Below are 27926 nucleotides of genomic sequence, written 5' to 3'. Positions count from 1 at the left end.
CCAGCTATGTTGCCGTACTGCGGCTCAGTCAGCGCTACTACCGCCGCTCGCCTCTCTCCTCTCGATGAATTTCGCTCGTTTGATGTAAAGGTAAACATGTCTGTAACGGGAGGTGGTACGAGAGGCTTTTATTTCAACACAGTCCTGTCGCTGGCCCGCTCTTTAGCCGTCCACCATCCCGCACCGGTCGAAAAGGTGAGGAAAAGGAGAGGCGAGCGAGCTCCAAACTATACATTTGTATTAATTGGCTGAAGTAACGATAAGCAACAGGGTTGTTGAGGGTGTAGTAGCTTCCGCACAGGCGGTGGCTTATTTTGATCACTGACGTGACAGCAAAGGTAACATTTGACAGGTGTATATGCGTTTGTAGCTATGAATCACTTTTAACGGGTCTTCCCTACATAGTTTGCTCTTGTAATAGAATAGAGAGCAATGCAGAAGAAAGTGGCGTCGCTGCTTGTGTTACTGCAGCAGTCAGGCTCGACCAGCACTGCAGTCAAACAGGTTTACACGGTGAAGAGCCACAGATGAGAGAGAGCGAGCTCACAATCTGTTCTGTTCAGTATGGTAGATGGTTAGTTACCTGTTTCAATGATAATGATCTACATTACACTACTTGTCTGACATGGATCAGTCAGTTTGGAAAAAAAAGACGTGCTGGGAAAAGTAATGTTTATTGCAGTCAAATACCATATAAGGGAATATTCTGTCACTGGTATTGCTATTTTAGAGCACATGGGTTATTAAACATGTGTGTTTATACTGGAAAAAACCCTGCTATTTTGAGCTAGAGTTAGGTGACTGTCTTGCACTGTAGGAAATATCAATAAATGCCTGTGTCAATATACCATTGATATCTTAAGCAGCAACATAATAGCTTATGGTTCCCACATTTGTTTGTTAGCAGCAGTAAACTTTATTGATTCCCATGAGGGAAATAAAGTATTACAGCAGCTCAAGAGACATCAAAGGTATAAAAATGATACAAGCAAATTTAAAAAATGAAGTATTTACCCTGGAGCAGTGTGCAGAAATGTAATGAATGTACAGAACTAATAGTGATAATATACTATTTCTTTAAAATAGAGCTGCAGTGATTATTTCTTTAATCTATGTGTTGCCAGCCATTAAAGTATTTGCCAGCTATTTCGATTAAAAAAAATCGTTTTGTGTCTTCTTAAATTCTCTGGTTCCAGCTTCTCAAATGTGAATACTTTGTTTTTTTAGACTTTTATGATAGGAAACTGAATGTCCTTGGATTGTGAACTGAACCGAGACAAAAGAAGACCTTTGAGGCCGTCATCTTGAGCTTTGTGAAATAGAGATTGAAATTTTTCACCATTTTCTGACAATTTATAAACCAACCAACTACTTATACAACACTGCAACACTACACAAATACAGTTGGTGCTTATCATTAGAGTGGGTAGTTTGGTTTTCATCATATGTTTATATCAAATCATGTTTTTTTAAAGAAGTAATATCTTTGTGCTCTTTTAGGTCCAGAAGCTACAATGTATGTGTCCACTGGAGGTCCGTGGTGTGTTCACTCTAGATGTGCGACGCAGAGATGCTGTCATAGCCCTGGCTGTTTTTCTGGTGGATTCAGGCTTACAGGTGGGTGGTAGTCAGTAAAAAGTTGAGCTGTTGAGCCTTTTTAACAAAGTCTGTAAATTCCCCTCGCAGGTAAAGGATAACAAGGTACAATTAAAGCTATAATTTACAGAAGTAATTACAAGGAGATTCAGTAGCCTGATATATTTAGATTTTATTAATATCTTTATATCTTTATTATTGCTCCGCTTTTTCTGGCAGCCTCTCGCAGGATTCTGCATATATCACTGCAATAAGCTTATTCCCTTAATCTGATTAAACTGGTGATTAGACATGCTGCTGGACTTGTAAGCCTCTAACCTCATCACACTTACATATGATCTGGAAAGCTTTCCTGCCACCTAATTATGTAGAGATCTCACTTCTCATTAAAGTATTGTTTGATATGTTTTCTTTGATTCAGATTTGATTTAATGTTGGAATAAAAAATACATCACATTTATGATTAATCAGTGCTTGTTAGACACACAAAGTGCAGTTGTTTGTGGTGTATAATGATTTTCTGTACACTGGCAGCACAAAGACACACTTGTTCCCTACTTGCTGAGCCTATTGAAAGGGCTACCACGGGTCCAATGGATTGAAGAGAGCTTGGGAAAGAAAGGAAAGGGTAAGAACAATCCTCTTACAGTGGGGCCTTTAGTTCGACAATAAAGTGCTCACACTTACTACATTGCTTGCTAAAAGAATGTTTGTCGTCATTGTTATTTTTTATTTTCAATAATGTCTCAACATATGATGAGGTAGGTCAAGATCAAGCCATAAAATACCATTAAACACCAGTTTCCACTTCTTAAGACATTGATTTTATTGACCATATATGACATTACAACATACTGGGAAATACAGTTTGTTAGTTCTGATAGCTAATCCTCATTTGTGTTTGACTTTGATTGAAATTTCATATTTTGATGAGTGTAGTTGTTTTTCTCTTTCTTACTGCATACCTTTTATAAATTGCCTGTGTTTGTGTCTTTTGTCATATTCTGTTCCTCAGAGTCTCTGCCGGTTGCAGAAAACTTCAGCTTCTGTTTAGTGACTCTTTTAGCAGATGTGGCACAGAGAGACCCAGACTCCAGACATGAGGTCAGTTTAAGAAGTGGTGATAATACTCTTTTATATTTACTGTACACGTTTCTTTGCAGTCAAGTGCTGAGTGATTGTTCATTGCACTTCCACTCTAGATTTTGCACACTATAATGGAAGTCATGCAGGCCTTACAGGAGATGTGCCAAACACCTGATAATCATGAAAAAGGTAAACACACACACACACACACACACACACACACACACACACACACACACACACATATACACGCGCGCACACACACACACACACACACACACACCATAATGCAAAATCTCACTCCTTCAGAATGGAAGACCTCAAAGACCCTCTCTTGCCTCTAGTCTACCTGTGCAGGTACATTTTGCCCAGTCTGCTCGGCTTGACTCGAGCATTTGGCCGCTACAGCAACACAGATGAATCCCTGTTGTCCAAGTTGTTCCCCAAAGATTCCCCCCAGGCCCGCTGTGTCACAGAGGAAACCGAAGGAGTGCGGCGCAGATCCTTCAATGACTTCCGCTCCATCCTGCCTTCCTCACTGCTGACAGTATGTCAGAGTGATACTCTGCGCAGACGCACCGGGACCAACCTGGATTCCTCTGCACTGGTGTGTGTATGTGTGTGTTGTGATAGAGCTAGTTGGACTCAACAAAACTGTATTTAGCCCTTTTAGAACAACTAAATGTGGTTGCGTGATGATCTTTCATGCCTTTCTTTTCTATAATGTGAGACAAGTGACTTCGTTTTGGTTGGTTAGAGGTTAAAATGTGCTCTCTTGTAGGCCTGTACAGATTCAGGAGGCCACTCACCGTGCTCTCCTACAACCTCTGGCCCACATTACTTTGAAGGTAAAACACAAGAAAAACGCAAGCTGCTTTGATTGAATTTGCCAATGGAAACCTACATTCTACCAACTCCTCCTCATCTTATCATTCTCAGCCATTAGCATTATGTAGTAACTGTACACTTGCCTGTGTGGCTTATGAATGATATTTATTGGGATACATCAAGTATAAAATCACACTTAAATATTCAGTAATGCACAATGTTTCTGGTTAACATTGGAGTTTTAGTTTGGGTGAAACTTTTGAAGCTTGGTAACCACATACAGAAAACAGCATAACCCTCTGTCTATTATACTTCCTGCTCCCAATTGTCAAATACACTCATGGCGGTAGTGGTTTTAGTGATAGTCCATCCATCAATTTTCCTGCATTCCTATTGATTCAGAGGCTGTTGTTCAAAGGGTTATCAGAGCAGCCCTACAGTTGTGTTACTAGCCAAATATAGATTTACATGACATCAGATTAGGATTTTTCCAGTTTACCTCAGGTGACTTTGATGATGAAAAATATCAACTCCCCATGATCTTCAGTTTTTGGTGTCAGAATCAAAGTTTTTATTTTATTTGAGGACTATTCTGCATTCTGATGATCAACTTCATTATTATATAGACACATATTAATTTCTGCATTGTATCTGAATCAGCAATATCGCATCCTTGTTTTAGATATTACATTTTTTCCCCCTGCTTGCCTCATGTCTCTTATGTCCCTTTCATTTCAGGTGCATACCTCCCAGACAGTAGCTCAGTAGACCCTGACTACTATTTCTCCACAGTTAGCTCCAGTTTCTCAATGTCTCCTCTGTTAATGGGAACAGGAGAAAACGAGGTGGAAGTGCCTATTGATCTGCTCCGACAGCTCCTTTGCATGGTACAGTGGCCTGTCATGTGTTTAACATAACTCTGACACTGACATAATGCATTTACCACATTCTGTATGATTAACTGTGTTCTGTCCACATTCAGGTGAAGAAGTTTGTTTCAGACTCTTTTTTGAAAGCACTCGATGCTGCAGTGAATGAACTTACAGAGGTAACTATAAAACTACTGTTATAAAACTGATTGTATACATTTTTAAATGTAAAATTAGTGTGAAGTTAAGTAATCTTCTTTGTCATTGTCTCTTCTGTTTGTTAAGTCTAATCCTGGAATCAACCTCTATTACAAAACCTTCAGTGACCCTCTCTATGTGTGTGTGTTCAAAATGCTGCGGGACACACTGTACTACATGAAAGGTAAAGCATGATAAAAGTCTTAATTATTCTGTATTAATTGGTGTTTTTTGTAGTCCATTAAATAAACAACACTTTCAAATTTACATACCCTCTTCCCATATCTCAGCCTTGCAGCCGGCATTTGTGCGGGAAGTGCACGACTTTGTATTGGAGCAGTTTAGCAGTAGTCAATCAGAGCTGCAGCGGGTACTTCATGACACTGGGGGGTTGCCGGGGGAACAGAGTCCCCTCAAGCTTCGTTGCCAGGCCAACGCTGCCTGCGTGGACCTCATGGTGTGGGCCGTCAAAGATGAGCAAGGTAATCAATTGTAGCAGAGAGTGAGCAGAGCAGTGTGTTCAGATGTCATAACCAGAGAGATACTGTATGTATTTATTTGTACTGGTTATATAAAATTTCCCTCCTGGTGTCTTTTTCTTTTCAGGAGCCGAGAATTTGTGCACAAAACTGTCAGAAAAGCTGCAGTCAAAAACCTCTAGTAAAGTCATCATCGCCCACATGCCCCTGCTCATCTGTTGCCTACAGGTATATAACGCTACATGGTTGAAAGATCACTAAGATATTGTCTACAAATTTAAGTGAAGTGTCACAAGGTTCTATTTTGTCCATAACATTACTTGAGGAAAAAAGTAATGATATCATGATGATTCACATTTTTCCCTTCTATGCCTCAGGGCCTGGGCCGTCTGTGTGAGAGGTTTCCAGTGGTGGCTCACTCTGCCACGACCTCTCTCAGGGATTTCTTGGTGGTTCCCTCCCCTGTTCTTATCAAACTCTACAAGTATCACAGCCAGTGCAACACAGGTACTGTCTACTTCACATCCACCGCTTGACCTAGACTAGGGTGAAAATTTTACTTTTTTGTCCAGCAGCCAAATGGCAAGTAAATGTTCAAATTTTACCAGCCCTGGTGTTATGGTGACTCACTTTAAATGACATTATCATGGAAAATAGAATTTGGGTACTATATATCTGGCTGGGATTTAGTACAGCAGTGCAGAACAAAGCATCTGATGTCTGATGATCCAGTGACAAAGTTACATCAATAACAGTGTCATTGTCACATCCGTCTCTCAATCCACTATCGATTTGCACATAGTGTTCATCGACAAGCAGCTACAGATACAGACAATTGGGGATGCAATTCAGGTTACTGATTTTTCTGTGCTGTTCTCCACTGCTGCATAGATCAGCTGCTAATTTGTTATAAAAGATAACATGCTCTTTAAATACTATCAACCTTTTTCTGCACAGAATCATGTTTTTAAAAATGTGTATTTAAATTAATAAAACCTTGTCATTAATGTTTCTGCCTGTGTTCTCATCTCTTTTTAAGGCGCAGGTGAAATCAGGATCAATGTGACCAATGAGCATTCTCAGTCCACCTTCAATCTTCTGTCAAATAGGAAAGACCAGCCTTCCATGTATGAGCAGCTCAGAGACATTTCCATTGACAACATCTGCAGGTCAGACGCAAACACCTGGCACAGCTTTGATTAAATAATATGATTATTATGTACTCGTTCATTTTTCGCATCTGTGTGTTTATTTTGTCTCTTTAGATGTCTGAAAGCTGGTCTGACCATGGATCAGGTGATAGTGGAGGCCTTTCTGGCTAGTCTCTCCAATCGCCTTTACATTTCACAGGAGAATGACAAGTGAGCAATGTTTCTGGTTGAAAGAAATGTAATCAAATGGAATATTTTCAAAATCTTTTAATACTAATGATCAGCCAATCTAAAAATCCTGTTGTCTCTCTGTCAGGGATGCCCACCTAATCCCAGATCACACCATCCGAGCACTGGGCCATATTGCAGTGGCTCTGAGAGACACTCCGAAAGTCATGGAGCACATCCTACAAATCCTGCAGCAAAAGTTCTGCCAGCCTCCATCACAGCTGGATGTACTCATCATAGACCAGCTTGGCTGCATGGTCATTACTGGAAATGTGAGTTGAAAGTCAAAGTGATGCAACATTTTAACAGCATTTTGCTTCTAGTATTTGACATTATACACAGAATCGTAGACCATTTGGGTGTTAGTCGGAATTGGTGGGATCTTTTAAACATCTCTGGTGATATTTTTTAGAAATTGTGTAACTGTTGCTTAAATAGAAGCACAGTAATCCTTTTTTACCCAGAGGGTCTGACACGCTGGCAGCTGTTTCTTTGTGCTTGCTGCTCTGCTGTTTACTTACTCAGTATAGTGTGCATTAAGAGTAGGTTTCAGTATTCCAGTTACCACCCTGTTTGACAGTAATGGGGTGTTTTGACGACAGCTGGTGTTTCTGGAGTGCAATGGGTTATATTTTACAGAGCACATGAAATAGGTCCAATCCTACACAACAGATTAAGATCACAAATGTATTTATTGTTCCAGTTTTGTTGTTGTTGTTGTGTTAAACGTTGTGACTATGTAAATAATTTAGTATGTAACTAAGTAAGTATAATATGACTCTGAAGAGCAGCTAACAGATCTGTAATACAGATTCTTTCTCATTTTTAAGATTGGAAGCCACTGGTGCATTAAAAGCTTTAACTGTCTATGGGCCCCATCTTGCGGTCGGCGGATGGCAGGCGTGGTGCATGTGTCTTTGTTAGTCAGTCAATGGCAGTAATGATCAGTGAAGCTGTCAATGTAGTCATGTGACCAGTCCTGGTAAATCCGTCATCAAATTTACAATCCGCCAAGGTGACAACGCGCCTGGATATTAAAGGGAATGGGAGATGACACTCTGATTGGTTTACTGCGTGTTACGCCCAAAACACGCCTATGATTAATGAGGGGACTTAACCCTTTTATACCATGCACCTGGCGCAGTGAACATTTTTCCGCCGTTAAAATAGCAAAAGTGGATTTGGATACGCCCAAAAGGCACTTGTGCCACACGCTTCACGCCATGCACTATAGATCATTAAAATGGGGCCCTTTGTGTTCATTTGTTCTGTAGCAATACATCTATCAGGAGGTGTGGAACCTGTTCCAGCAGATCAGTGTGAAGGCCAGTTCCGTGGTCTACTCAGCTACCAAAGACTACAGAGATCATGGTTACAGGTCAGCATCTGCTCACACCAGTGCACTGCCAAGGCAAAAAAGGAGAATATGTGCTTTGGAGAATGTTAATATTGCAGCAGAAGAACACTATAGTAGCAATTTACATTGTCCTGATGTGTATTACACTGGTTTTCTCCATCATATTTGATAAAAAAAGATAAATAGTAACAGTACATAGGTCTCATTGGTCTTGTGTGGCCTATATGTATGTCTGCATTGAGTATTGCTTTAACTGTGCCCATCATGTATGCTGCATTTCCTCTGAAGGCACTGCTCTCTGGCAGTGATAAACGCCCTGGCCAACATTGCTGCCAACCTGCAGGGGGAGCAGCTTGTGGATGAACTCATGGTGAACCTTTTAGAACTGTTTGTCCAACTGGGTCTGGAAGGAAAGAGAGCCAGTGAGAGGGCCTCAGATAAGGGGCCAGCACTGAAGGTACGTGCTTGAATATATAAGCATCTAAACACAACAGGAAATTGATAACAGCAATGTAATTGCTCCTTATCTCCTGTAGGCATCAAGTAGTGCTGGCAATCTTGGAGTCCTCATTCCAGTGATTGCTGTGGTGAGTATGTGATGTCTATGCAAATTGTTACCCCTTAAGAAACAATGCCTAATTGATTTGCCACACAAATTAATGTTAAAATACAAATATAGAGCACAGTTAATCTGTGGATCAACAGGAGTATTTGAGATCTTTCAACAGGAGTATTTGAGATCTTACTGATGAATCCAAGCTGTTAGTTAGCATTTAACTCCATGAACAAATATTTACCCTGTTGGCTACAATACAAACATCTGTGGCACCAGTTCACTGCTGAATGTCTTCACAATCTGTGAGTGTAGTTTTTTCATTTAGTTGTTGTTCATTATTGTTGTAGTTTTTAGGTAAATTCTCATAAAGTGGTTTTACAAATTAGTAGTATTGAGATAGTAATAGTTAATTAAAATTAACAATTAACCTTCTTTTCCCACCAACATTGCACAGAAATGGTTTTCTATTGTATAGTAGTGTTATATATTATTTTATTATCCCCTTCAATTCATTATTCCACAGTTTTTCTGCTATTATTACAGCATTAAAGCTATGACACTTTCGTAATGTCTCACGTGTCCACCAACATCATTGCAAAACATTAACAGACAGATGATAACAAGCATTCAATGAATCATTGAGACAAACTCTCAAGACAGGCTGAGTCTTCTGAACAGGCTGAAGGTTCAGCCACAGATAACATACACCCAAAATGGGCTCATTACTTGATGTTACATTTTCTTTTTGTTCCAATGAAAGTAATTGAGTATTAAGAATAACACTTCTGCAGTTAGTAGCAGTAGTGTTTCAGTTACACTGAAACTTACTGAAGTGAAACATTTAATTTGTAGGGAATAGTTCAACTTTTAGTGGGACCTTTTCTTCAAGTTAGTTCTGTGAAGGATTGACCACCCGACCCATGAACACAAGGCAGTCTGTGCGGTGCTCGTAGATAAGGAAAAGGAAGGGTTGGTCCACGGTGAAGCGTATCTGAGAGGAGAGAGGCATGAATCCCACCTGGGTCAGAGCAGCAGCCTCAGTCCCTTCTTCATTCACAGTGATGGTTCCCTGGTGTTTCAGCTGGGGAGGGAAATCAGAGGGAGTCCGTCATGTTGAAATACTTTGTAAGGATTACTATTAGCAGAATGTTGTTGATAAGGTGTACAGGGGACAGACTGAGTCACCTTTGTTTTTATCATGTTTTGACTTAACTTTTTAGGACCAGGTTGGTTATTTGTTTATCTCTGAAATTACGACTGATTAAATCTTACTCACCCAGTTCATGGCAACCTTTTCAGAGGTCATTCCAGTGAAGTCTCCATGCTCCTGGAATAAGTCAGTGAGGCCCATCTCCTTCAAATTGGCAATCAAGTCATAGTTCTGCTCCAGTTTAAAGCGAGGTAACACAACCTCACGGGTCCTGAGGGAAAGCATAGAAAAGCAGTCCCTTAATGGACATTTCTTCCTGGTATCGCTTTTAAATCTCTACTAGGTGTAAGCACTTTCACCCACATTGATATATATAATGGAGCTCTGTTCAAAAAGTTCATTGCATGGTATTGTGTACAGTACAATTGCTCAGCTATTGATTATAGTTTGTTGGGAGAGCGATGCTGACCTATTTGTCATGTTTTTGAGCCACTTGTTGACAACAGTGGGGGAGATCTCTTGTTCCAAGGTCCTCATGCCAGTGATCTTCCGAGGCAAGGCAATGAGCATGCTGATGTTTCCTGAATATGGGAGCTGAAAACAGGGTAGTTGGCACCATTATCATGCAGCACATTTCATCTGTTTATTGATCAGTATGTGTACTTAAGAGGAGCTTCACCTGAAATAGACTTTTCACCTTTTAAATATATAGTTGACCATCTGGATTTCTAATCTAGTTTAATGTAAGTTAAACTTTAAAATCAGTGTGAAGCCACCCACCTGTAGGATGTCACACTCTAGTTCATGGTCGGCAGCAGCCAGGTAATTCCCTTTGTTGGTCATCATTGGCACACGAACGTTTGTTTTTTCATTTACGCGAAAGTTGCGATAGTGAGTCACTTCTTTGGGGAACTTCTGCTCCCATGTACCTGTTTATACAAACAAATAATTGTGTGTATTATGATTCAACTAACAAAGCAGATAGTTTTTCTGTTTGTCTATGTTTTCACCCACCTTTGAAGTACAGGTAGTTGAGCAGCATCAGCACCATATTTGGGTCCACACTCTTGAGTGGTTCCCTGATCAGTCCTTTTGTCAGCTTCAGGATGCGACGATTTGCCTTGTCCAGAAAGGCAGGATCCTTGAAGTCCACTGACTGTGGTTCTGCAAAATAATAAGCCTTTGTCTCTGCACGGAAAGTATCTTTCACTGAGACATCCTTCTTCACATAGACATCATTTACAGAGCGCAGTGTGTAACCAAAGTTCCTCCGGAAGAGCCTGTGCGTCAACTTCCTGAAGAGCTTGTGCACTGTTGTGTTGTCATAATGAATGCTTGCATTAACAAATTCAGCGAATCCCAGAACTTTGTAGATCTGATCATGGGTTCCAGGTCCTGCCCCTAAAGACATCATCCCCATAGCGATTGAGATCCCAGCAGGTGCCAGCAGGATGTTGTCAGTCTGGTTGACATTGTTTCGAAGACTTCGATAGAGATTAAAACCAAAACGGGCATTGATACTGTTGAGGCGTTGAAGGCGAGACCGACCATGGAACAGCCGTAGGAGTCTGGCACGGCGAATCTTTGGGTCAGATGGTTCGGCAAAGATGTCAATGTCTGGAGCTGGTGTTGCAATCTCATCAATCTCATCTCCTTCGCTGAAAAACACAAGCTCATCATCCAGCTAGGCGAACACAGAATCATACTTAATTTGATTTGGTATTTAGTTTTAAGGCAAGTTTGTCACAAATGTTCAGAACCGTCTCTGTTCAGCCTAATGTATGCAAACATTTTTATTTGAATGCTTTATACCACAAGTTATTTTCTCAAAATGACTTTTTCCACACAATCCATCAGAAGTTATAACATTTAATACTCACATGTAGTCGTCACTGCCCGCAGCCAGGATCTTATCAAAATCAATGTAATCTTCATCCTCAAAGCCATCAAAAACCAGGTCATTAGTGACAGTGTTTTCTTTGTGGAATTCCAAGGGCATGGTGTCTATATCCACTGCCCCTCCTGGTTCATAGCCTCTGGGGTCTGGTACGGGGTCACTAAAGTGTGAGCTGATTTCTTTGATCCCAGCCAAGGATGGACTGACCAGCAGAAGGGCCACAGAGATTACCGTAATTACCCACATCCTTAAGGCTGTGGCAGAGGGAAACGACATTTAGGACAGATTAATTAATGTTCTCATCAACATTTACTATATTCGATTGAGTTACATTTTCGTAAATAGCGTAGGAAAACAAGTATGAGGCTGGCTAAGAATGAAAAACATTTTTATGTAAAATTTACTTTGTAGCAGTATCAGTCAGTCAAAATGTCTTACCTTTACTGAAGTGCTGTCTAGTACTAAGAGCAAAGAACTGAATACAAAACTGAACTTTGACGTCGTCTCCTCCTGAACAAATAGACCAGATCAAACAGACCAAAAATGCTGTCACTGACTAAAATGTTTAACTCTTCACAATTCGGCTTATTTGTTAAGAATATTCAATTTGACTTATTCTTAAAAATATAGTTATCTGGTAAGAGATTTTTATTTATTTATTTAGTTAAATATTGTATTTTAAGGTTAAATTTTCATGAAATTTCCTTCTCACCACTACTTTCAGAATTACATTTAATAGAATGGGATCATAATGCAACATTAGTTGCTTTATGTTTTCACATTTTCTGTGTCCATTTCTGTATCTTGCAGCTGACCAGACGTCTTCCACCAATCAAAGAGGCTAAACCTCGCCTCCAGAAGCTGTTCCGAGACTTCTGGTTGTACTCTGTGGTCATGGGTTTTGCTGTGGAAGGATCAGGTGAGATGAACAGCTATGTTAAATGTTTAATGTTAAGATGCTTGACATAAAATTAAATTAAAAGGAACACTCTGATTTAAAGAGCTAAATAGCTGCGGTGGTACTAAGTGGTGGTGGTGTACTTGGGTGCATTATGTTGAATGGTGTTCTTACTATTTTGCCCTCTTCATGTATGTTAATGGAGTGGACAAAATATTAGGAACACCTTTCAATATAACGCACCCTAATACACCACAATCACTCAATAATGAGCATAAAGCAGAATTTTCACCTTCTTGTCAAAAAATGTATAAACTTCATAAATGTAAAATGTATAGCAGAGCTGCTGTATTGGATTAAATTAGATTGCACATGTTAAACCATTCTATTCTACCAGTCTATAGTTTACTTATTCTCTGAACTGTATTTTATAGTAATTACAAGTTATATAGCCAGTATTATACAGTTAAGTAGTGATGTTCAGCTTCAGTAGCATTAGCATCAGGTTTTTGTTGAATCTGCCTCACTCTCTCTCTTCAGGTCTGATGAATGAGAAACATCTGAGTGACTTAAAATTGACATTTTGTAACATCAGCTGATAAAACGCACAGCAGCGCAACATTTTACACATTAAGCCGTTAATATCACCTGTTTATTTGGAGCCATTCATATACTCTGAGTCGGTTAGTCTGAAACTTGTTACTATAGAAACGTCCGTTACCTGTCTGAGGATTAACGTTTTTAATGTTGACATCACATGGTGCTGTTTTCATTAGTTTTTCTGAGCAGGTTCTGCCTCAGATGATGTAGATTTATGTTTTAACCAGCAGTCTGTGTTTTTCCTTAAACTTCCTTAAAGTCGGACACAGTGGTTCCAGCCAATCGTCCTGCAGTAACCACCGCTGCAGACGTGTGTGCAGGAATATAAGTGTTGGATTTGCGGCAATCAATTAAATTGTGCGCAATACCCGCAATCCCGTGCTGAAATTCAGGCCCTAATGAAAAAAAAAATAGATATACTTTTTTAATTTTAATTTTTTTAATTTTAATTTGATTTTAATTATATATTTATTAGACCTTAGTTAAGGCGGCAGGCGCGTGTTGCTTAGGCGGCTGCCTAAGCTGTAAAGTGCTGTGGGAAACCCTACTTGTTTGCCCAGGCTATTGCAACAGTAGATTGAAGAAGTTGTGGTGAATGTTCAGTTATAATGGAGATTTATGTCATGCGAAAAACGGGAAAAATAAATGTAAGGGATGTGCAAAAAGTTTTAGTTTCGATTATTAATATTAAACCAATGAGCAGGTCTATTTTTTTATTTCAAAATGGACCTATCACAGCAACATAATCAGTGTCAGTCATGGAGAACCAGTGGTTCCCTCCATTTCTAGATTTATATGTTTTTTCTTTCAGGGCTCTGGCCAGAGGAGTGGTATGAAGGCGTTTGTGAGATTGCCACCACGTCTCCTCTTCTCACCTTCCCCAGTGGAGAACCTCTTCGCTCTGAACTGCAGTACAACTCTGCTCTGAAAAATGACACAGTCACACCGGTAGTGTTCAATATGAGATTATTAAATGGCGCACCTGCATAGTGATGCACTAGGATTAATCTTTAAACTTCTGTCCTCCAGGCTGAGTTGAGCGAGCTGCGGGCAACCATCAGCAATCTCCTGGACCCAACTCCTGAAGGATCTGCCCTCATTAATAAGCTTGACTTTGCCATGTCGACATACCTGCTCTCAGTTTACAGACTAGAATACATGAGGTCAGCTTCATTACACTGATGAGTTTAGCCTTCTTAATATAATGGGACCCCCTTATGAAACTTGCAATATTCAATTTTACTCTTGCACTCTTTTAGGATGTTACGATCTAATGATCCTGACAGGTTCCAGGTCATGTTTCGATACTTTGAAGACAAAGCTATCCAGAAAGATAAATCTGGTGAGTGCTTTAAGTCTGTACACCACTGGCTCACATTGTATATCATTCATATTCTCAAATTCTCTTTTCTCTGTTTTCTCAGGCATGATGCAGTGCATTATTTGTGTTAGCGACAAGGTGTTTGACGTCTTCCTCCAGATGATGGTTGAGAAGGTGGGTGTCACTGCAGGCCAGTGAGCCATTGGTTGAGCTTAGTTTAACATCTGTTCTGCAAAGTTTCTTATGGTGTTTTGAATAATAGCAACAAACTTCAAAATGCTTGTTGACTATAGTGTAATTCTTCAGGATCAGTTATTAACAGTCAATGCATATTGTTTATTTATTTAGCCAAAGACCAAAGAGCAGGAGGAGGAATTGGAGCGACATGCCCAGTTCTTATTGATCAACTTTAACCACACCCACAAGAGGATTCGCAGAGTGGCAGACAAATACCTTTCCGGTTTGGCAGAGACGTGAGTGATAATCTGTTACTCTGTGTTACTGTGTTAGTACTTTTAGCACTTCATGAATTACATTCTGTATGTCCCTTCATTTTTACCAGCTTCCCTCATCTCCTTTGGAGTGGTCGTGTGTTGAAAACCATGTTGGACATCTTGCAGACACTCTCTCTGTCATTAAGCGCTGTAAGTAACAACATCTCGGACATATATGAACAAAATATATGTGGGGGAAATGAAAACATCAGGAATGATCTCTTCTGGTGCATCTTTTAGTCAACATGAATAATCAAAAACTTAGTTCTAACCATTTCTGCTTGAAGTGATAGTTGTAAAACCTTGAATGAAATGTTTTAAATAGATGCAACTTTAAGCCTCAATAGCAACATATTTCTTCTCCTCTTGTTCAGGACATCCACAAGGATCAGCCATACTATGACATTCTAGACACTCCCTACAGGATCACTGTGCCTGACACATATGAGGCCCGAGAGGTGAGTCTGGCTGTTATTACAAAGATGACCACTAGAGGGTAGCAGAGGTTTAGTTTTTAAGATAGTAGTGGCCTCATAATTGTCCTGTGTTACTATTTTTGTATTGTTTAATTATCCTCAATGGTTGGTAGATATGTGATGTTTTTCTATAATATGATCTGTTTAACTTGCCATTTTCAACGTGTAATAATAAAATTGTAAAAGAAGGAGTTGGCCTCATCTCAGCATTTTGTGTATACATTTAATTGATATTCTGTACTTCATGATTACTGCTTCAGTCTGATTTCATTATCTCGTATTAGAGCATAGTGAAGGACTTTGCTGCTCGCTGTGGTGAGATCCTGAAAGAAGCAATGAAATGGGCCCCTTCAGTCACAAAGTCTCACCTACAGGTTAGTTTCTTTACCTTTATTTCACTTCAAAGTACAGATTTCTTCATTGACAAAAAAAACAGCCATAACTGGGACACAGATTGACTTCAAGGGTTAAATTAATTTTAGCTACTGCTTCTCTTTGAGATTTTACTGAAAGTAAAACTAAGAAACGTTGATGTACTCAAATTCTCAGCTCCAAAACTCCAACACTCGACTTTAGTTGTGTCTTTCTATTTCGAGCAAAGCCACCTTGGCTACAGCACCCATAGAAACATATTTGGTATTTTATTTCTGCCCCCCCCCCCCCCCCCCTTCCCTTTTTCTGTCCATCCTTACATCTTACCTGTTGTCTGTTGTGCAGGAGTACTTGAACAAGCATCAGAACTGGGTGTCGGGACTGTCTCAGCACACAGGCCTGGCCATGGCCACTGAGAGCATACTACATTTCGCAGGCTACAACAGACTGAGTACTACACTAGGCGTGAGTCACATGAAGGCCATGCATGTCTGCACACAAACCCATGTCTTATCACCACAGTATTGTTGTCTTGTAAATCTTATATTCCCTAGTCAAATTAAATTCTGCTAAATTCAGATGAAATGAAATTCTGTGGCCCAAAATAATTCTGAGGTCATACACCAATTACATTTTTATCTTAAGGTATTTAAAGACTGTAAAACAAACCCTAGTCTGTCATCTCAACAATACTGTATTGTATGACATATTGTGGAGATACATCAAAGATTTAGGTCGATTTTTTTTTTCAGAGGTAAGTGCAGCTAGCATTTTTCAGAGCATTGAAAATGTCTCAAGAAGTGACAGGTGCCTTCTTGAAGAAGTTTACATTTTTAGAAGTGATGCAACACTTTTGTGACATACTTTAAAATGCTGCAAATTTTAAAACCCAAATTGGCTACTTACTGTTGGCCTCACAGCCTTATTTATTTGATGCTTATTAACATTTGTCCAACATTAATGGCTTTTTAATATAACAGCAAATGTGCCATTTATTTGCTTTGTCCAAGCATTTGCAGTTTTGTTAACAATGAGCAAAAGTGTCTTGTATCCTTTGTGCATATATATGTTTTATGATGTGTTTCAAAGCACAAGAATTGTATCGCTCTGTAAGCTCTGGGTGTGTAGTTACTGTCCATGTGTGCATGCTCACTAGTCTGTGTGACATTATTTTGCTTTTTTGTGCATTTCATGTGTTCTTGGGCTTGCATTCTGCTATATCTGTCTTTTCATTTGCTTCATTTGTTGTATTTTGTCTTTATTAAACTGCACCGAACTACCTACCTGGTTGCTTGGCTGGTTTGCGGATTTGCTGGTTACCTGGTTACTTACCTGCAATGGACGGGTGGGTTGGTTGGCTGGTTGCCCATTTGGCTAACTGGTTATGCTGGTGCTCTCCCTCCAACACATGGCCAACCATAGGCTGCTTTCCCTCAGGTTGGTCTGAACACTGAATACAGAGAGACAGGGCTCAAGCATGATACTCGTAGAAGTGTTATAGTGCTGCCAAGTACCTTATCTCGTTAGCTTGTGATTGTGTGGCTCTAAGTGGTCCCTAAACTTTGTTTTTCACTAGACCACACAGCTGACAGAGAGACCAGCATGTGTTAAGAAGGACTATTCCAACTTCATGGCATCTCTCAACTTGCGCAACCGGTACACTGGAGAGGTAACATTTGTTCTTAAATTTTTATATGATCTCTGAAGCCATAAAGGAAAACAGTTTTGTCTGTTGTTCACAAGAGAGAAAGAAGCAAAAGCTTTGGATTTAAGCTTTTAAAATGAACTAACTTGACTTTACCGATTAGTAAATCAAACAATAGTAGCAGCAAAAGTATTTTGTGTTCTGCATTTGATTTTAATCTATTTATTTTTTTGATGTTTAGGTGGCTGGTATGATTCAGTTCTCTGAAGCAACCCACAGCCAGTCAGACCTCAACAAGCTGATGATCCTTCAGATGACCAGTGCTTTGGACAGAAAAGACCCAGAGGCCTTCACCCAGACTATGTTCAAGATGGCAGCCCTGCTTATTACCAACAAAAGTCAGTACCTTGGTTTTATTCAGTTATTAATAGGAGCTGTATAATTGATAATCTTTTTTTCTCTATTTATTTGATTCTATTTCAATCTGCTTGTTGACCTTTCAGACTGCGACCCTCAGCTTCTGCACCATCTGTGCTGGTCTCCTCTGAAGATGTTTACAGAACATGGTATGGAAACTGCTATCGCCTGCTGGGAGTGGCTCCTGGCTGCACACAACGGAGTGGAAGTGCCAGTATGTATCACATTTCATAATATTCTATGAATAATTTGTGTAGTGATGTAAATTGATTAGAGACTTAGGGCCTGCTTTACTAAAGATTTGCATGTATAAAAACGTGAGCAAACTGGACATCACCCGGGGCGACTGTGGCTCAGGAGGCGGTCTTCCTCCAATTGGAAGATTGGCGGTTCGATTCCCGGCTCCTCCAGTCCACATGTTGATGTGTCCTTGAGCTTTGAGTGGTCGTAAAGACTAGAAAGGCGCTATACAAGTACAGTCCATTCCAGTCCATACCCGAAAAAAATATGCAAGCTGATCTACTAATGTGGCGCACTGAGGTTTGCGTCTTTCAAATGTGCAAGTTAGTACGCGCTGTCCATTTAGTATGTTTGCCATAATGAATATGTAATATGGGGCGTTTCAACTCCAATGTGCAAAATACAGGGAGGAGAAAATGCAAATATGTTACTTAGCACGCGCATTGTGATTTACCAAACCTGAAGGTATTTTTTCTGACGCTAACTGTGTCTATAAATAATACCTTTGAAGGGCAGGTATTCACCAGCTGATCACTGCACTTTTGTCACTGTGGAGAGGAGGAGATGGGAGGTACAATGACAGAATACGCACAGGACACGGATTTTATCCACCTGTGTTAATATTTTAGGAGTGGAATATTTTTGGTTTTACAAACAGAATTGACTTTGTCACAAATAATCTCCCATATGTCTGTTTTTCTGGTAATATTTGTTTTTGTTATAACTCAATATACCTCTTCCACCTCGAACCTGATCACATTTCATTTTGCGCTTGCAACTTTCTGCTCGTCCAAGCTCTCCATTAAGACAAGCAAAGCCCTCATTTAAATACTGCTGTCTCCACCCTGTTGCACCTGTTTTCATTTACAAAGTAAAGTTAGTAGATCACCCGCAAAACGCACACAAACGAAACTTACAATCTATTGCACTGTGCACGCAATTTAGTAACCTTTATTTGGGATCTTAGTAAATCAGGCCCTTAGTGTAGACTTCATAGTTCATAAATCAAATGTGCAATCTCATTTTATCTTTTCTTACTTTCTAGTTCATGCGTGAGATGGCAGGAGCGTGGCAGATGACAGTAGAGCTGAAGATGGGTTTGTTTTCGGAGGCTAAGGTAGAGACTGGCCCTTTGGCTGTCTCAGAGGAGAGTCAGCCTGCACCCTGTGCACCGGACGTCATCCCTCACTTCCTCTGGATAGAGGTCAGTGACACTGAGACAGAAACTGCTTGCTCCCACTAAAGTTCATGTCCTTTTATTGCCGCTTTACCATCATTCTGTGTGTTTCTGTTCAAGTTATTAGAAACTTCAGAATCTAGAGTTCATGTAACCTGCAGTCATGAAAATACTATAAGCATGCTCATGTTTATCAGCCATATACATTTAGTAATCAGTTCAGAAAGTATACAACATTTAAATTTGGTTCATCATTTCCAAAACATTTGAGGTTTTGGTAAAAAGGTAGCTAGGAGTTTGTCATATCTTTTATGATTTAGGGCAATACAATTATCTTTCATTGCCCTAAATCACAAAAAATATGACAGACTTCCAGTCAAACCGTCAAAGGTTTGACAGCTAGCATCTGTCTTGATCTCCATGTATGTCTCCTCTCTGTTTTTCTTGCAGTTTCTGGTGCAGAGATTTGAGATAGCCAAGTACAGCAGTGCTGACCAGGTGGAGATTTTCACCACTATTCTGCAGAGGTCTCTGTCTCTGAATGTTGGAGGAGCCAAAACCAACTTAAACACACATGTTGCTGCCATAGGACCAAGATTTAGGTGCCATGTCTAATTTTTCCAACAGAATCTTAAATTCTGTATTAATGAGCTGTGAAAAATACTCAATCCTAAACTCTAATCTGTATTTATTCCAGACTGCTGACTCTGGGTCTGACTCTTCTGCATGCTGATGTTGTGACAAATGCCACCATCAGAAATGTACTGCGAGAAAAGATCTATTCCACAGCTTTTGACTACTTCACGTAAGAATAATTCTGATCTGTGTTGTTGTAAAAAAACAAAACAAAAAAAAACAACCTGAGTTTCATTTTGAAATTTAAAACTGTCTCTCTTTTTCTGTCCTCTGATGTTATTTTAACTCTGTCTTCCTGTAGAGTCAGTCCCAAATTTCCCACTCAAACAGATAAGAGGCTGAGAGAAGATATCAGTATAATGATCAAGTTCTACGCCAGCCTGCAGTCTGACAAAAAGTATCTGGCTGCCAATCAGCTGGTTCCTCCAGGTAAAGCATTGAGACATTGACCTTTTTAAATTTATTTTCCTATTCTGTCTTTGTGAAGTTAAGGGATATATCTTCCAACTATAACTCAGAGAGGCCTTGTTGACCTTTTCAAGAGTGAAGTTGATATCCGATTGATTTATTGATAATAAATTACATTTGTCTGTGTGTAGATCCCCAAGACATGTCAGTGAACAGCCTGTCTGTAGTGACAGTGACAGACAGCCGAAGCAGTCTTGATGCAGCAGTTGGCCAGAGGCAACAGGTGGCTCAGGGATGGATTAACACCTACCCTCTGTCCTCTGGGATGTCCACCATATCTAAGAAATCAGGTAGAAAAACACACAGCATGCTAAACTTGCTATGCTGGAACACAGTATGTGCTGTCAACTAAGTCTGTAGATAAAATTATTAAAAATGAATTTTAAAAAGTTAGCTTTGCCATGATGTGTTGTGAATATATTTCTCTGGCATTGTTTTAGGTCTGTCTAAAAAAAGCAACAGAGGCTCTCAGCTGCACAAGTACTACATGAAACGGCGAACTCTTTTACTGGCTTTATTGGTAATGACCATAGTTCATATTCACAAATATATGGTAGTAATGACATTTTTTCTATTTTTTTTAAATCACCTTTTTGGGGAACTAATACGGTCCAATTTCCTTTATGTGTCTGTCAAGGCCAGCGAGATTGAGCGGCTGACAATATGGTACAATCCCTTATCAACTCAAGAGCTTGCCATCGCTACTGAACAGTCGGTGGAGACCAGCATTGCTAACTGGAGGTCCAAATACATCAGTCTGACAGAAAAGCAGTGGAAGGACAACGTGAACCTGGCATGGAGCATAGCACCTTACCTCGCACTGCAGCTGCCTGCCAGGTAGACACATGCCAAACCTCATATTAGTCAATGCTGAGACCAGATTCACAGAAAACATTCTTCCTCTAGATAATGGATTTGAGTCTCTAGTCTCAGTGTCCCAGAAAAATAATTATTATAAAGTTTTTAAAAGCTGAAATCCAGAACTAACTTCACATTGTTGCCCATTGTAGCAAGACCTTTTTGAATGATGATCAAACTAGAAGCAAGCAGAGCATTCACAATCTCACTCTAACCCTTCTACACGTTATACAAAATGTATTTACACAGACTTTATTACAGTAAATAATTAATGTTTTGTTGTCATAAAAAAACAACATGAACATTGTTTATTTGGAAGTGCAATTTATCTGAACAGAAGTAATTCATTAGGAATGCACCGATTATTATCATTATTATTATTATGATTGTTTTGTTTTTTTCAGGTTTAAACACACAGAAGCCATTGTGTCAGAGGTGACTCGTCTGGTGCGAATGGATCCGGCTGCTGTGTGTGACGTTCCTGAAGCAGTCAAGGTGAGATTCTCCATCTGCCAGACAAGATTTCCTTTTTCAACCATGCTGTTGGTTTCATTCACCAACAGCATGGTCTTATTCTATAGTATTTAGAGCAGGTAAAAGGGTCACATTTAATATTGATTATTATGTATTAAGCAATTACAAAATGTTTAGATTATCACATTGTTACATTTTCCTCATACAGTTTCATTTGAATAGACTTGAATTTAGCATCCTTGAAGGAAGATTGAGCGCTAATAATTGTCTTTGACTTACAGCAGTTGCAACAAAAGTTTAAGTGAAGAAAGTTGAATAAAGTTTTTGTTAGTTGCTCTGTGTAATGAAAGTTGTCAAATAGTGTCACTTGAGAAATGATGGTGTTATTGAAGTAATCACTCTCTCCCTCCAGCTTTCTCTAGTCCTCTCCATTTATTTCTACCTGATTGAACTCTTAATGAGCCCTGTACCTGCCTAGAGAAGAAGCAGGGGAGGCAGAGCACAGCCTTCCCAAGGGCCTTCATGATTTAGTGAATGATCCTCCTTGACATCTTGTAGTTGTTTATTCCAGTCACTTTAGTGACTAATAGGCAGAGCTTTCTCTGGAGGCTAGTTAGCATTATGTCAGGAATAAGGTGATAACCTTGCATCACATTGATGTCATATTTGATACAGAAATGTGGATCCTGAGATACATACTACTATACATACTATAATTTTTGCTTGTTTTTCTCCCTTTTTCTTCAGTTCCTGGTGACGTGGCACACAATTGATGCTGACTCTCCAGAGCTGAGTCATATCCTGTGCTGGGCCCCAGCAGATCCACCAACTGGACTTTCCTATTTCTCCTCCATGTACCCTCCCCACCCTCTCACAGCCCAGTACGGGGTCAAAGTGCTGCGCTCCTTTCCTCCAGTATGCACAAATATATTATTATATTATATGTTATTGGCAGTTATTTTAGTTTTATTTTTGTGCTCTATGGATTGAAATATTTGTTAATATCTCAGGTGACATCCACCACCAGATAGAATTGAGCTGAAACCGGCCAAAAAAGTACACTAATATGTCAAATTCTGTATCACTAACCACAACTTTAAATTTTACTCCTAATAACCAGTGCTATCAGATAGCACTAGTCAAATTTGATGAAACTCTTTCTAGTGATGCTTTTTTCCTTCCCAGTAAAATATTTTCTTCCACTGTTTCTAGGACGCCATTTTGTTTTACATTCCTCAAATTGTCCAAGCGCTTCGTTATGACAAGGTAAATACGAGATCTTTTTGAGTCATCCTACTACCTCCTAAAGCCCAGGTATCTTCAGATTATTTACTCATCAAAACTTTGCCTGTCTTTATTTTTCTGTTGCATGTTGTTGTGTAGATGGGTTATGTGAGGGAGTACATCTTGTGGGCCGCTCAGAAGTCTCAGCTGCTCGCCCACCAGTTCATCTGGAACATGAAGACCAACATATACCTGGACGAGGAGGGAAACCAGAAAGACCGTGAGATATTCCAGTCTCTAAAAAAATCTTTCCCTCACATACACACAAGCACATGCACATCTATTTATGCACTCACATTTACAAAACTCTGATCTTCTCTGCTGCTCTGCTCTCCAGCTGACATAGGTGAGCTGTTGGAACAGATGGTGGAGGAGATCACTGGATCTCTGTCTGGGCCAGCCAAGGACTTCTACCAGAGAGAATTTGACTTCTTCAATAAGATCACCAATGTGTCAGCCATTATCAAGTATGAACATGTTTTTCACAAGGAACCATGTTGTAGGCCATTAAAATTCCTCCTGTATAGTCTTGTAATCCTTTTAACAAATCATATTTCTTGATTTATTTTGCTTCTTCTACTTTTTTCCCCTCTCTGCTTCTCTCAATTCTTCTGCTTATTTCACTATTGTCATCATCATGTGTTTCTTGACTATCCTCTTCACTTTAAAGGTTCCTGAAGTTGTTATATAATTAATTCATATACTGTGGGGTACATTGAAGGAAAAGATAAGTATATGTGAAGCTGACACTTTGACGAAGGCCTTAGAGAAGCCCTATAGTTGAACTTTTCTGTTATTTGCGTGCCATACTTAACTCAGTAACACAACCCAACAGATAATTGTCCTGTTTATGAAGTGATAAGCTTTCCCCTGAGTTTAGATGTTTTGTTCTTTTCCCTGCTTTGAACCACCAGTGATCTACTCCCAAAATGCCTTTGTTGTTAATTTATTTGGTCAACGTCTCTCCGATTATTCACTGGTCTGGAAGACATCGTATGTTGTGATTTGTCTCCCTCTGCTGCTGAGTTACCTGTCCACCAGTGACTTACACTAGAGGCTGTCAAAATCCCCCTTTGCCCTCATTAAGGCAATAATTGTAAATATCAAGGGACTAACCACAAACTTCTACCGTCCCCTGACGTCCATTCTCCGTTACTCTCTACCTCAGTGACTCTCCTCTGGGAATAACAGCAGAGCCCAACTGTCTGGTGTCATTCAGTCAGTTAGATACCCATGCTTGCTATTCTCAGTAAAGTCGGTAATAGAGTAGTGGTAACTCTGTGTGTTTTTGTTTGTCTTCATCAGACCTTTTCCCAAAGGGGAGGAGAGGAAGAGGGCCTGCCTGGAAGCCATGTCACAAATCAAAGTCCAACCTGGCTGTTATCTTCCCAGTAACCCAGAGGCCATAGTTTTAGATATAGACTACAAGTCCGGAACCCCAATGCAAAGGTGAACCTCAAAACTGACTTCAATTATACTCTTAACAGTTACCAGAATTGACAAAGAAACACAACAGCTTCACTTAACATTTTATGGGTTTTTTTGTATATCTATTCAGTGCTGCCAAAGCTCCCTACCTTGCCAAATTCAAAGTTAGAAGATGTGGAGTCAGTGAGCTGGAAAAAGAAGGTACTGTCAATGTTTACAGAACCTAAAATAGATATTGCCCGTTTTGTGCACAAACAAACAACATACTATGATATCTTCCCCTTAGGTCTGCAGTGTCGCTCAGATTCTGTGGATGAAGGGAAAAGTGAAGAGGAGGCCAAGAGAATCTGCTGGCAGGCGGCCATCTTTAAAGTTGGAGATGACTGCAGACAGGTCTCAATTTTAAACCACTCACCCTTTACTTACCACACTGCAATGTCAGCTTTTACTATTTCTCTGGCTTTTACTAAATCTCCTTTTCTCTTTCTTTACCATTTTGGTTATTTGTGTTCAGGACATGCTAGCGCTTCAGATCATCAGCCTGTTCAAGAACATCTTCCAGCTGGTGGGCCTGGATCTCTACGTGTTTCCTTACAGGGTGGTGGCCACGGCTCCTGGAGTAAGTTTTTTTTTTTTTTTTTTAAATGCTCTTGCCAGGTTATTTCCTGGCATGAACTATTAATAATCCAAAACAAATTTCCCATTAATATGATGGAACCACAAGTCTAGCTTTCCCCTTCTTATTCCTCCTTTTGCTGACATTCGATCACAGTGTGGCGTGATCGAGTGCATCCCAGACTGCAAGTCTCGTGACCAGCTGGGGCGGCAGACAGACTTCGGCATGTACGATTATTTCAGGAACCAGTATGGAGATGAATCCACACTTGCATTCCAGAAGGTAAATGCCATGTCTCACCACCTCATAGCCACTTTTACAGTCATCTTTGAAGCATGCACATCAGTAAAATATTCCTATAATAATATTCGTCTTGTCTCCTCCCAGGCACGTTACAACTTCATCCGCAGCATGGCAGCTTACAGCTTGTTGCTCTTCCTGCTGCAGATAAAAGACAGACACAACGGCAACATCATGTTGGACAGTCAGGGTCACCTCATCCACATTGGTACGTGTATTTGTGTGTGTGTTTGTTTGAAGCCACCATGTATGAACAATGTATGTATGTATGTATGTAGAATTTTTAGTTATTATAGTTTATATCAAAATATAAGATTTTGAAAACTTAGACAATCTGGAGAAAAACTGGTGTTTTCTTCCTCATCCCTTTTTTACTTCCTTCTGACTACCATCAGAGGGCACACAACTCATACATTTCTGGATTCCATGTATAGCGGCTTTAAGCTTAATCTATATGTGTGTGTGTGTGTGAATGTGTACAAGACTTTTCCCTCCTCCCTATCAGTTCACAAACCAAAACCATTTTCAAAACGGTTCCTACTCACACAACTGCATCACCACACAATATTATAATAATAAAGAAAACATAAATAACATGGCAAAAATAAAAGACATGTTCACTGTAATGGATATCCAATCTCAAACAAGTTTCAAGTCTATGCAAACTGATGTGTATACTTTATTAACACTTATTTCAATAGAGAACAATGGCTGCATGGAAGGATGGAAAATGGGTTTTTACATTTTAAAACCAGTAGTTTTCCTTTGAAAAATGGCAGAATTAGTATTTTTATAATATAACATTATCGTTTTATTGTACGTTTCTCTGTGGAAATTAAAATGGATAATACAAAAAAGGCCATTGAACAATTTAAGTGACAGCTCTTTGACACTTATGTGGACCCTTTAGTAGCCCTTTCAATTGACTATTTATACTGACAATGCTAGACATTACTTATCCTTACACTGTGACACTATACTAGATCATTTACAAGAAGTCATTGCCCCTGACTGTGTGTCCATATATACTTGACTGTTTTCCAGACTTTGGGTTCATGTTTGAAAGTTCTCCTGGCGGGAACCTCGGTTGGGAGCCAGACATCAAACTAACTGATGAGATGGTGATGATCATGGGTGGCAAGATGGAGGCCACGCCCTTCAAATGGTTTATGGAGATGTGTGTGAGGGGATACCTGGCTGTCAGGTGAGTATGTGGCAGTGCTAAAGCAAGTGCTTTGATGATAGCTAACATGTTACATTAAGACAAGTTCCTCTGGTGAATTAGGCCCTACATGGATGGAGTAGTCTCCTTAGTGAACCTCATGCTGGACACCGGCCTCCCCTGCTTCAGAGGACAAACCATAAAATTGCTCAAGTGAGTCAGACGTGCGGATGAGTCTGCAGTTGTGTGCCAGTGTGACTGTGATCAGGCAGTTTTAATATCATTTCCTGTTGTTGCTCACATCTAGGCAGCGCTTCAACCCGGGTTTGAGCGAAAAAGAGGCGGCTTCCTTTATCATCAAAGTCATCCAGAATTGCTTCCTCAGCAACAGGTCAGAGCAAAAGAACCTAAACAATTTGCACATTCACATTATTTTCTGGTTAATATTGATTTCCAGAAAGTATTACTCACGTTTGTCAATTTTTGTTTTGTTGTTGTTGTTTTACAGGAGTCGAACCTACGACATGATCCAATATTACCAAAACCAGATCCCATACTAAAAGTTTGTGCCTAAGCATGTGCATATTGACTGGTAGATGGCATGTATGTGTGTATGTATGTGTGTATGTGTGTATGTGTGTATGTGTGTATGTGTGTGTGTGTGTGTGTGTGTGTGCGTGCGTGCGTGCGTGCCTTTGTTCATGTTCAGCACTGAAGATTGTGGCTCATTGTTGCAGCTGATTGTTGGATGTTGTCTTTTGTGTTTGCTTTAGCTTCTTGTTTCCTCCTCAATCATTTTTTTTTCTTTTTAGTGGTCTATTTCTTTATTTATTATGTTCTGTTGAAATCAGTTTTATTATTAATTATTAATATTATATTATTGCACTAGCATCTTGACTTCTGTGCACTTATGGAAAAAAAACCTTCTGGTAATCTGCACGTTCAGTTAATACCTTATCAGAGTTTTGTGCCAATTTTAAATGATTTTTAATGTTCGTGAATGTGAACTCTTAATGCTGTTGATTTTAGATGGGGATTGAATTGTAATTGGATACTTAAGTAGCAGATGTAGACAGGTTTCAGTTCTGACCAGTGTGGCCTATTCTGTCATCTCGTACTCGACTGTGCTACTGTGCTTCTCTTTTTAATGGACTGGTCAAACTTCTTTAATCTATGGCATGGTAATCGTCTTGCATTTTAACAGTGAGGACTGACTGTATAGACATGGGTTACACTGTCTGTATTTTTTTGGTTTCCATATATGCAGTTTCTACAGGAGAGAAGATGTACTGGGGCTGCGTTTTGTACATTAAACATTGCCAAAGGGGGAGGGAAGATAATGCACATAAATCAAACTTTTCTATTATTTTTGGATGAAGGCGAGACACAGTTTGAATGTTGGGTGGTTGCATGAAGTTATGTGTTAACTACCATGTAGCCTGTGACCAATGTGGCTTTTGGTTAAATTATTTTAGTAATCCAAAAGTGCTGTGCCCCATGTCCATATGGTTAGCTTAAGCCTTTATGTAATGTTACTGAATGTAAAGATTTTGCCTCTCTTTGTATATTTATATCCATGACCCATTTTCTGTCTCCTTTTCTATCTTCATGCCTTTTGAATGAGAATGCATAAGATAAGAAATTAAATAAAGATCTATTAACTTA

The 27926-nt window shown here is 39.7% G+C and overlaps 2 protein-coding genes across 3 annotated transcripts; one reads left to right on the top strand and one right to left on the bottom strand.

Moving 5' to 3' along the window:
- The first annotated feature begins 83 nt into the window (after nucleotides 1-83).
- On the top strand, nucleotides 84-27926 carry pi4kab (phosphatidylinositol 4-kinase, catalytic, alpha b). 2 transcript variants are annotated; one of them, XM_053326165.1, is made up of 55 exons: nucleotides 84-195; nucleotides 1501-1617; nucleotides 2131-2224; nucleotides 2612-2700; nucleotides 2799-2871; nucleotides 3027-3289; nucleotides 3464-3530; nucleotides 4249-4397; nucleotides 4493-4558; nucleotides 4665-4761; nucleotides 4868-5059; nucleotides 5184-5284; nucleotides 5434-5563; nucleotides 6096-6225; nucleotides 6322-6417; nucleotides 6524-6707; nucleotides 7710-7813; nucleotides 8081-8249; nucleotides 8329-8379; nucleotides 12206-12314; nucleotides 13705-13841; nucleotides 13923-14056; nucleotides 14153-14235; nucleotides 14318-14388; nucleotides 14563-14687; nucleotides 14777-14858; nucleotides 15083-15166; nucleotides 15469-15558; nucleotides 15902-16021; nucleotides 16979-16993; nucleotides 17133-17225; nucleotides 17443-17599; nucleotides 17705-17832; nucleotides 18904-19062; nucleotides 19486-19637; nucleotides 19733-19840; nucleotides 19973-20100; nucleotides 20271-20429; nucleotides 20580-20659; nucleotides 20777-20976; nucleotides 21402-21492; nucleotides 22219-22386; nucleotides 22684-22737; nucleotides 22855-22975; nucleotides 23093-23222; nucleotides 24061-24204; nucleotides 24314-24384; nucleotides 24470-24576; nucleotides 24698-24802; nucleotides 24956-25081; nucleotides 25187-25307; nucleotides 26144-26303; nucleotides 26385-26474; nucleotides 26569-26652; nucleotides 26770-27926. In XM_053326165.1, the coding sequence occupies exons 1-55, from the start codon at nucleotides 97-99 to the stop codon at nucleotides 26819-26821; spliced, it is 6309 nt and encodes a 2102-aa protein (XP_053182140.1). In that variant the 5' UTR covers nucleotides 84-96; the 3' UTR covers nucleotides 26822-27926. The 2 variants fall into 2 exon arrangements, with proteins under 2 accessions (XP_053182140.1, XP_053182141.1); XM_053326166.1 differs by lacking the exon at nucleotides 16979-16993.
- Nucleotides 8824-11893, bottom strand: serpind1 (serpin peptidase inhibitor, clade D (heparin cofactor), member 1). Its single transcript, XM_053326167.1, has 7 exons — nucleotides 11834-11893; nucleotides 11379-11649; nucleotides 10513-11156; nucleotides 10279-10427; nucleotides 9968-10092; nucleotides 9625-9769; nucleotides 8824-9429 (listed from the first exon to the last, which is right to left on the bottom strand). Exons 2-7 carry the CDS (start codon nucleotides 11639-11641, stop codon nucleotides 9238-9240), a joined length of 1518 nt encoding a protein of 505 aa, XP_053182142.1. The 5' UTR covers nucleotides 11642-11649; nucleotides 11834-11893; the 3' UTR covers nucleotides 8824-9237.

Source organism: Scomber japonicus, chromosome 9 (assembly GCF_027409825.1).
Source record: "Scomber japonicus isolate fScoJap1 chromosome 9, fScoJap1.pri, whole genome shotgun sequence".
In the NCBI taxonomy this organism is placed as follows: Eukaryota; Metazoa; Chordata; class Actinopteri; order Scombriformes; family Scombridae; genus Scomber; species Scomber japonicus.
The sequence above is the reverse complement of the archived record's forward strand: the minus strand, read 5'-3'. Positions and strand labels throughout refer to the sequence as shown.